Source organism: Crocodylus porosus, unplaced genomic scaffold (assembly GCF_001723895.1).
Source record: "Crocodylus porosus isolate Cpor-Errol unplaced genomic scaffold, CroPor_comp1, whole genome shotgun sequence".
In the NCBI taxonomy this organism is placed as follows: domain Eukaryota; kingdom Metazoa; phylum Chordata; order Crocodylia; family Crocodylidae; genus Crocodylus; species Crocodylus porosus.
Genome location: NW_017728912.1, coordinates 17,717,908 through 17,728,257, shown reverse-complemented (window position 1 = coordinate 17,728,257; position 10,350 = coordinate 17,717,908). Strand labels below are relative to the sequence as shown.

Genomic DNA, 10,350 nt, shown 5'->3' with positions numbered 1-10,350 from the left:
TTTTTTTTTTTTTTTTTTTTCACCATCAGTTTGAACATACTTTAATTTATATGGGGTGGTGGGGTCAATTTAAGTGGAATTTGTGGTTGTGGTCGCAATATATCCAGGAGAACAGGACTTCTTCCGGGACACTGATATGTTACTTTTAAGCAACTTTTATCAGTCCATGTATCACCTCACAGAAGAAAAGAATCCATGCATTCACAAGATATCATGGCAGAACAGTTCATCAAATCTTCAGTATTACAAGTCTAACAACTATAATATTTGGAGTACAGTTTATTAGATACTATAAGGCAAGGATAAATTCTAGTTGTCTTCTATTATCATGTGGTCCCATAAATTCCAGGTGTCTTTCTAGTCTACATTTTTTTTCTTATCCTGGTACCATCTTCTCTCTTCTTTCTTGATCTTTTTAGACTGACTACACTTCCGGATTTTGTTTTTGTTTCTGCTCCTTTCTGTGCTTAAAATAGACCTTCTTAAGACTTCTATAATACATCTTTTATTTTTAATAAAATTACTTTCCTTGAAAAGGGACTCCAAATCACATTAATTAATAAAAAGTGGAGAGGGATAGGAGGAAGTCAGTTAATCTTTCAAAATATTTAAGGTTGTGTAAGAGTGTTGTAACCATGATAGTCTGTAAATTATGCGAGAAGCAAGGATTTCTTTCGGTGAGATCTGTTTTTGGATCAACTATGTGGCTGAATGCAAGATATTCTTCCTTAGGTCTGATCACAAAAGATTTTAAGTGATTTTTATTAGCAAAAATGATTTGTTAGCTGCAGCTAGACAAAAACAGTACACACCTTTTTTTTAAAACTATTCTATAAAGTACATTTTGGGAAAATGACCTCAAGTTGTAACATTGACACGATGATCTAGAAATCGGTTCAAAATATGTACTAATCAGCAGCAAACATTGGTTTCTGTGTACTTTTTGCAAACGCTGTTCTACTAAATCAACAAACTAGTTTTTAATTGGAAATATAGTGTTATGACTCTGATTTGGACACTGTTATTCATCTTAAATATGCCTTAAGTGGATAGTTTGATTCTAGTAGTAGTCACAGTGGGTGTCTTTACAAGTGCTTCGAAGTGGGCGAGGGAAGGGAGAAGGGGGGATACTCTAATTAGAGCACCCACAGGATTTCATGTATTCAGTGTCCTACACTTCCAAATGGCAGCGGGAATACTTTAACTAAAGCTTGTTCAACAACCTTTAGTTAAAGCACCCCGGCCACCATTTTGAAGTATGGGGATGCTGAATTACACATGCTGCTGCAGCAGATTCAATTAATCAAATCTATTTAGAACACATTGGAGCAGGTGTTGGGCACATGTATAGGTTGCCACTGTGACAAAAATTGTTTAACTAGGTGTTATATCAGCAAAAAGATGTCCTGGGACGTATTATCAGTTTGCTGCTTTTCTTGTTGTTTGTGTCTCATAAAGAGATAACTTCAGAGAATTTTTGGGAAGCTACTTTAACAAATTTAAAGATGGATCTATTGCATACACCAGTAGCTAATATCAAAATTGACTTAATTTATGTCACTGGCAGTGTTATCCTTTCCTCCCTCCAAACCGAATTCTGCCCCCAAATAATATCATGGAATTGTGGAAAAGGAAGGCATTCCATAACTTTCCAGTTCATCAGAAAATTATCTAGTTATGCAGCAATGTTCGCTAAGTGTTGTAGGAACTCTGCTAAGAGAAGAAGTATTGAAGTTATAACTTAGAATTGTGTTAAGTAATATATTTTCATAGATTCATTCAGCCAACCAGAAAGAATCCTACTGGTCATGTTAGAGTGCTTACATAATTCTTTCGTTTCACATATTTCCATTATCCCCACTTTTCTTTGCTCTTCTCTTTATTCTACATCTGGGTAAATATGCAAACTGTGTGTGTCTATGTAATCAAATACTAATTTCACTTTTAGCTTTTATTAAATAATCTTATAATGGGGCAAACAGTTTACCTTTAAAATATATTACCAGATTTTTTGTCCGAGAGGTCTGAGAAAGAAAATGCCAGGCAACTTAAAACATCAAGAATGAGTGGAACCTGCTTCTTGGGGCTGAAAAGGGGATGGTTTTATTAGACTGTCTGTCCCTTTTTTTCAAACTCTTCTTGCATGAGAGTATATAATGAAGCCTGTAAACTGCAGAATTTAAACAACTCAATAAGCTTTGGCCACAACACAATGAACTTCTGCTCATATAAATCAAACACTTGCAATGTGTCAGTATTCCTTTGTGCTGAAGTAAAATAGCATGTAAGGAAATATATTTTTCTCTTTTTAAAAGTAGATTTCATTAGTCTGTCAGCTTCAGTGTTACCTATTGATCACATTGCAAGGACAAAATAAACCAACCAGATCTTCAAATCTCAGCTCCTTCTAGAAAGCCTTACTGGCTGGCTGTATTGAGGATACAATAAACAGAAGGAATAAAAATAGTTTGTGAACAGGCTGCATCTCATGATCAAATTTGCACACAAAATGTGCTAGAAGCTCTTCCCTTTTCCATTAAGATGTGGAATTGTTACAAAGACTGTCTTTGGGATTAGGAAGAAAAGAACTGCTTGTATCCATTACATACTTGTGACTTTTTTCAATCAGATGCTTACTTAGCTGAAGTTTCACAATGATTACCCTAAATTAGGGGAGCTGGAGGTGGTAGATTCTAAGGAAAAAGCAGCTTGTCATTGTATGACATTTAAAAATAATGTTCTCTGTTTCATTCTTGAAAACTTGCTGATAGATGGCAATACACTTTTTTTTTTGGTAGCATCATAGACTACAAAGGATAATGCAAAGAAGCCAAGTGGGTAATAATGGAGAATATCAAAGGTAAGACATGAAACAAAGTTTTGTTTTTTTAATTGTTAAGGATAAATAAATAAATAATTGTTAAGGATAAATAAAGGATGTTCAGCAACCCTCTTATATAGCCCATACACTTTTTTTTTTTCCGTTAGCAAGGGGGGGAAATAGTCATTCATGCATCTATGTTGTACTGCGTTTCACTGGGGTTACTAAAATAGCGCAAACAAAACTCCATCCCACTTCAAAGTCCCTAAATTATCCCCCTCCCCCAGTGTGGTGTTCTTAATGACTTTTAAATTGTACATTTGTGTCATAACTGGAGATTAGTCAAGTGTAAAATAGATGAATTAGGAAGGCATTTGCCAGTCTTAAAAGACAGAGATGCAGACTTGGACTAGTGAGAGTTAAAATGATGTTTATGTAAACCTGGTAGTTTTACATAAGCTTACTTTTTCTTTCATCAAGTTTATAATTAAGTATTTAGGTAGGGCCTCAATCGGGTTGCCAGATGAGGACTCACTAAAAGATGACCATTTACAGAGACTTAAAAATGATAAGCCTAGATACATTCTGAAGAACTGTAAATGCCACACATTATCCAGAGTGGTGGTAATAATGTATTGTTTTTACAGCACAGTGGCAGAGGAAGATTTTGATTCTTATTTGAGAAATACAAAATTCCAATATGAAGCATTTCGGAGTAGTAGTAAGTCTCTCATTGCTTTGCTTGTTTGTTTGTTTGTTAGTTGTTTGCTAAATATCTTGAGGGAGCAGACTGAATGACTGTGATTCTCCAAGGAGAACTTTTACTGTGCCCTTTTTTTAAATCTATACTTTCTGAATAAGACCAGGTAGGACCATGTATCCTTGCTTTTTTTTTTTTTAAAGCTTTTGAGGCATCTCTAGGTGTGCCTCTTGTGCATCACAGGCAGATGTTCAGACTGTATCCAGCATTCAAGCAGAAGTTCCTTCTAGTAAAATAAAGTATATATGAATTTGATGTGTTCTAGGAATTGCTTTATATTGGGATGGGCAATTATTTTGGGCAGAGGGCCACTTACTGAGTTTCAGCAAGCGATCGAGGGCCACGTGACAGGCAGCCCAGGGCAGATTAATATCAATTTTCTAATTTTTTGGGGGCCCCACAGGCCGGATAGGATGGCCTGGCAGGCCGCATGCAGCCCCCGGGCTGCATTTTGCCCACCCCTGCTTTATATGCGTGGCACACTTAAATGAATTACAATTGATCATTGATAATGCTTAGATTTTAACTTGTATGTTGTTACATTGTCTATTTAAATCACCATACGCTTTTAAGTAGCAGCAATGGAGGGGAAAACGGGACCGAGTTGGTATGGGATCAGCAGCAGCTCTGGGCCTGGGTAGGCACTAAAGTTAGAGCTTCAGCAACCACCTGCTCCCCCCTCCCCCCACCTTCTACTTGAATGCAGGATAAAGAGCTTCTTTCCCCATGTTAAATGGGGTTCAGAGGGAGGGACCCTTGTCTTGGGTTCTAGTAAATACAGTAGATCTTGAGTAAAAGTCACTGTCAAAGTGGTTGGTCTTTCTGTTAAATCTTGAAGCCAAGAACATGTGTGTGTTAAAAATACATTTTTGATGTAGGACTTTCATCTGATGCTACTGTTCTGACCCCAAACACGGAGAGCAGCTGTGATTTAATGACCAAAACAAAATCAACAAGTGGAAATGATGACAGCACTTCACTAGACCTAGAATGGGAAGATGAAGAAGGTATTTATTCTTTCACATAGTTTGTCATGCTGACCTTACACTGGTCAAAAGTACTAACCCATGAACTGACATTAAGTTTAGTCTTCCTTGATATGTTAAATGGAAAGAAGTGGTTTAACCCTTTGAAAACATGCCTTCTTAAATGTTTGCCTGTGTTCTGATTACTACAGTGTTGATATTGTTCAGAAAGCGTGACATGGAAATACTAGCTAATTAATAAACTTGGCTGTACATCTAATAGGAACATATTAATTTCCTTAGATTTTTCAGGAAATTTGCTTTTTTTTTTTTTTTTAGCATTCCACACTACCAGACCTACTAGTAAACCTACAACAAAATGAATTGTAAAGAAATGCTGCCCCCTTGTGAATTATCAAGCATCAGGAACAAGCTACTACTCTTCCTTCTGTTGTTTCACTACTGAAGAGTAAAACTAGTCAATTTTTTCACTGAAATGGTTTTATCAAAAGAATCTGATTTTGATGAAAAGCTTTCACTTAAAGAAAATGTGTTAGCTTGAATGAAACTTTTATCAGGCATACTTGTCAGCACTTAACCTGAGTTAGTGCACGTACCAATGCACAGTAATAGGATTTTCTTTTGCCCCTTCCTGTTAAAGCTGTGTTCATTTTTGTTTAAATAAATTATCATTGGGAGAGAGACAAATACTAACTTGCTCTTTAAAGCTAGTGGTCACTTGGAACATGGGAGAACCCAGGGTCAGGTCTCTTGTAAGCAGACAGATTTTGAACTTGAATTTTCTATATTGCTGGATTAGTGCCACAATCTCTTGACTGCTTGGATATTCTTATTTTTTCTCTCTCCTACCACTTTCCACAAAAGATTCTGAAACAAAGGGGAAAGTAATGTTGAACATTAGTGTCTTATGAAATACTGGTTGTTTTCCAGACACCTCTAAAATGTAGGTAGAAACTTTTTTTTTCCAAAGAAGAAAGCTGGCAATAGCAATGTAACTACTGGTAGACACTTTGAAAATGAAGCAAGCTAGACAGTGTGGGGGCTGCTAAAACCACAGCACTGACAACATGGTATATTTAATCAGTGGTGTTTAATTAGCTGTCAGTGCTGTGGCAGCCCTGAAACTGACTAGTTCCCACTATTTTTAGGGCTTCTGCTAGCCCTCTGAAAACTGTTTTTTCCCCTCACCATTTCTATTGCCTTGAACAGTTGTGTCCCATGGGGGTGCAATACAGTTGTATTAAAGGGTTGATGGTAAGACTGAAAGATGGATTTGTGGTTTTCAGGGCAGCAGGGCAGGGAGCCTGAGCCTGAAGAGGAAAGCCCCCACCTGTCCCCACCCCCCACCACAGGCTCTGCTCTGGCTGCGCTGCCAGTGGGCTGCTGTAGCAGCCACCACCTCCCACACAAAAGGCAGCAAGGACTTGGGCACTGCTGCAGGGGGCTGCATACCGAGGTCCCTGGCCCTGTAACCCTGGCAGCTGGGGGCCCCTCCAGCAGGGCTCGGGGGGAGCATATGGGGCTATGGGGGGGGAGCAGTGAGGGGCCTGGACCTGCATCATGGTGTGCAAAGCAGGCAGGGGGAGCTCAGATTTTCCATAATTAAAACCAAAATCAAATGCCAGAATTTATAGATATTTAGAATGTATTTTATTATAGTGATTGATGCACTGGTAGGCTTCCAAATTGGTTTAAAATTTTAAATACATCAATAAAACTATGTTAAATAGATACAGATATATAGATCCCTCTCCTTCTGTGTGTGTGTGTGTGTGTGTGGAGAGAGAAATGGACAGATGGGTCTCTCTAGATAGCTATATGAAAAAAATGAGAGATCTCTCTGTAGATATATCTCTCTGTCATGCGTGTGTGTGTGTATATAAAAAATGATAAAAGCTTTAATTTGTCTGTCTGTCCATAATGCTTTATAAGCACTCTGATTGGCTGACAAATAGAAACATTTGGACAGGTAGCAATGCACTGCCATGATGTCAGGGTTGGGGGTAAGGCCAGCTGTTACCCTCCAGCCTGCTCCCTGTAGGTGTGACGATGGAGCAGGGGGGCAGCCACCGGAGCTGGCCTCACACCCCTTGCTGCAGGTGATGGCAGCGGCCCGGGGGAGAGCGGAGTCAGGATGCTGCAGGGGGGTGAGGCCAATGGCGCTGGCCTCCACCTGCCCCTCCCTGCTTCAATCATTGCAGCCTGCATGGCCGACCTGGTGGCGGTGGGGGGAAGAGCAGGCCCGATGCAGGGGCAGAAGCAGCAGGCATACCGTGGCCATGAGGAAAGGAGAGGAGTGGGCCCAGGCCTGATGTGGGGTGGGGAATGAGTCTGGTGGGGCGGGAGCAGCAGGCCCAGCCCAATGTGCCCTGACACAACAGCAGCTGGGGAAGGGGAGGAGCAGTCTCCTCCCTGCCTTGGACCCAGGCCTAATCCTCCCCTCCGCACCGCCCCACCCCCTACCACACTGGCCCGAAGCCTGCTCCTCCCAACCCCCACTGCCACCAGGTTGGCCCAGGCCCATTGCTCCCAGCCCTGGCAGCCTGGCTTTTCCCCACCCTTGGGCCCAGGCCTGCTCCTCCCCTTCCCCCACCACTGCAGCAGGGAAGGAGGGGGAATGGGCCTGGACCTCAAGCAACAGGAGGGAAGGGGGAAGTGGGTCCAGATGGGGGGGGGGAGACCACAGGGCTGTATCCCCTCCCACTCCCCCCCAATCCCTCAGGTCATTCTTGATGGGCAGTTGGCTAGTGTGTGTGTGTATGTATATATGAGATAGATAGAGCTCTATGTATCCAAATGCCAAAGTGCCTGGCCAGAATGATGGGTGAGTGGTGGGGACAGAGTGCTGCTCCGCATCTGGCTGCATGCAACCGTCGCCCTCGCTGTTTGTCTGTCCCTGTATACCCCCTCCACGCAAGAATGATGGGATATAGCTGTAGGGTGTCACATGGGGAGTGGACAGGGTGGCGCACCCGCCCCACAGCCATGTGCTGCAGCCAGTGGGCACTGCCTGTGCCCCCTTGCCCACTCCCCTTGTACCCTGCAGCTCTGCGCCATGCATCCCCCCACCACGTGGGAAGCACCTGCCATTTGCAGGGGGGTGGGTGGTATGGGGTACATGGCCACAGGGTACCGCATGGGGAAGGGGCATGCCAGGTGCAGGCAGCACCTGTGCCTGCTCCCTGCACAGTACCCTGCAGCCATGCCTCCCCCCACCCCCAGCACAGGGAGCACCTACCTCCTGTGGGCCGCAGAGGGGGTGTGGCATGGGGGGGCTGGTGCACGGGCACAGGCAGCCCTGAGGGGTAGGAGGATGCGAGGAGCGCCCGCCAGCTGCAGCACATGGCCTCAGGATGGGAAGCGCCCCTCACTTCTGCTCCCCAGACGGCACCCTGCAGCTCTGCGCCATGCCTCTCCTGTGTTTTGGGTGCTGCCGGTGCAGGGGCAGTGTGGCTGCAGGGTGCTGTGCAGGGAGTAGGCAGGGAGGCAGTCCGTGCCCCACAGCCATGTACTGCATCCAGCAGGCACTACCTGCACCCCACCATCCCCTCCCCTCACTGCACCCTGCCCCCCACAATTAATTGCAAGCCATGCCCTCCACAGTGGCAAGCCATGCCCCTGCAGCTGGGAGCACAGCCTGGTCCTGCCTGCTTTGGCCCCCGCTTCCACCTCTCTGTCTGTTCGCCTGTCCTAAGGCTCTGGGCCGCACATGCACAGTTAGCCCAGAGTGTTACAGACAGACAGACAGGAGTGGTAAGTTTTTTATTATATTCTAGAGAGAGAGATCTCTATATATGGCATTTCATTTTAATCACAAATTTGGGGGGTTTTAATCTGACAATTTTGCATTTTTAAACAAAACCAGGATCCCTGGTTATAATACAAGCATTGGACAGCAAATATGGATTGGTGTTGTGCTTTGTACTGATTGAATACTACTGAGAGTAAAAGAAAGTATGAACAAAGACACTTATTTTCTCTTGCCTTTCGGTTTGTACTTGATTAACATAGGCTTGGATACAGTTTTCAATGCAATAAAAAATGTGAGGGAGAGGTTAGATTTTGTGCTCTAAGATAGAAAGATTGGAGAGTTAAAAGGGAAGCTTGAGCTCTGGACTTATTTATGGCTTATTTATTCACTCCTGTGGTTAATGAACTGAAAGGTGTTTAGCCAAAAAGAAAGACTACTGTCAGATGGGGGAGGAAAAAAAAGCAGTGCTTTACCAGAAGAGGAAGCATGTTAGTTTGACCCAGCTCCCCAGCATCTCTATACGTTTGGGTGTTTCAGCAGGGTGCTTTTATCTAAAGCTGATTCAGTCAGTTATTGCATAAAAGTGCCAAAAAGTCCCGCTGAAGCACGCAATCTATACAGACATTAGGTGTGCCTGGTGGAACTAAAACTGTGCTTCTTCTGGGCATGCACTGTGCTTGGTCTGGGGTTGCACCAAGCTTAAAGTAAAGCACTGGTTTTTTTTGGATTTTTTCATGTCTAAGCAGCCACAAGGAGTAACATCTTCTTTAAAAGGTTTTTTTGCAATATCAATGCCTAAACTAAGATAAACATTGATAGGGAATTAAATTATGCTTGGCCTTCTAAAAAGTTGCTCAATTTGGAAGGGCCAAACAGCTAGAAATAGCTTTGTCTGTGTACTGCTTACTTCATCTTCACATGAGGTTATTATAGGAAATAGCAAACGTTTATGTTACAGCAGTCCTTAAAATTGCCTGCTGGGACGGGCTGCATTGTGCTGGTCACTATACAAAAAGAAATCACATGATTGGCTTTGCATAGTCTAAAGGCAGAACAGATGAAGACAAATGGGATGTAGTTATGTGAAGGATTAAATTTCAAAGTAGGTACAAAGCTGCCTTTGGGTCTAGTAGCTTATTCTTACTCTGAATATTTTTATGGCTCACAAGCTGCCAAGTACATGTAGCATAGAGGAATGTGCAATAAGGCAACATGTTTAACTTCATCCTGCTGACAAACATAAATTGTGAAATAGTATATATTTTTCTTGATGACACCTTTAGTGAACCATCAATAGCTAAAGAACAATCAGACTGAAATATATCTGTGCTTCACAAGTATAGGGAGTAGATGTAGCTCTTTCCTGTAGTCAAGTGACACATGGGTTTTATGCAAATAACAGTTCTTTTTCACTTGCAATATTGAAGTCAGTTTTAAATGGCAGGAAGTTAATTAGGAAGGTAGAAGAAACTTGACTGATTAAAACAAAAGGAACAATAAGGCTGTCTTGCTTCTCTCCATTTGGAGAGGAACTTGTATGTCACTGGGAGAAACAGCCATATTAGTTGTGTAATTAATACTATCTTTTGAAAAACCTCTGCCTTGCAAGTTTCTGATCAGTTGGGCATTGGGTATATTTTAAATTTGCCCCTTGTGCACAAAAGAACAGTGGTTAATGCATCCAGGGAATAGAGTTGCTAAACTTGACAATCTGTTTAAGAAGTTTTACTGGGTGCAGATTTTTTTTTAAATCTCTAGAACCAAATCCATTTCTGTAGACCAAACTTTTTTGATTGTACACCCCTATCAGTAAAAAAATTTTTGAGCATGCACCCCCAATATGTATATTTATTTATTTTTAAATTATATACATGTACTACTGTACTAATATAGTATGTACATTATAAAACATAGACAAAAAATAGAAATTAAAAAAGGATGAAATAAAGATGAACAATATTTTTAAAATATTTTTATTTTATGTATTTAACAGTACAAAAAACCTTTTTGCTCTCACTAAAAAAAATATTAT

General features: G+C 41.8%; 2 protein-coding genes across 2 annotated transcripts in view; one reads left to right on the top strand and one right to left on the bottom strand.

Annotated features, from left to right (window-relative positions):
* The window catches only part of TIFA (TRAF interacting protein with forkhead associated domain), a 36,431-nt gene that overhangs the window by 819 nt on the left and 25,262 nt on the right, over window positions 1-10,350 (bottom strand). The window contains exon 3 of the mRNA XM_019534093.1: window positions 952-957. The gene's annotated coding sequence lies outside the window, so the exon portion shown is untranslated. The remainder of the gene's footprint in view (window positions 1-951; window positions 958-10,350) is intronic.
* Window positions 1-10,350, top strand: part of AP1AR (adaptor related protein complex 1 associated regulatory protein) — a 50,485-nt gene that overhangs the window by 36,946 nt on the left and 3,189 nt on the right. The window contains exons 7-9 of the mRNA XM_019533961.1: window positions 2,799-2,860; window positions 3,469-3,542; window positions 4,460-4,588. Of these exons, the coding sequence (XP_019389506.1) occupies window positions 2,799-2,860; window positions 3,469-3,542; window positions 4,460-4,588 (265 nt within the window). The remainder of the gene's footprint in view (window positions 1-2,798; window positions 2,861-3,468; window positions 3,543-4,459; window positions 4,589-10,350) is intronic.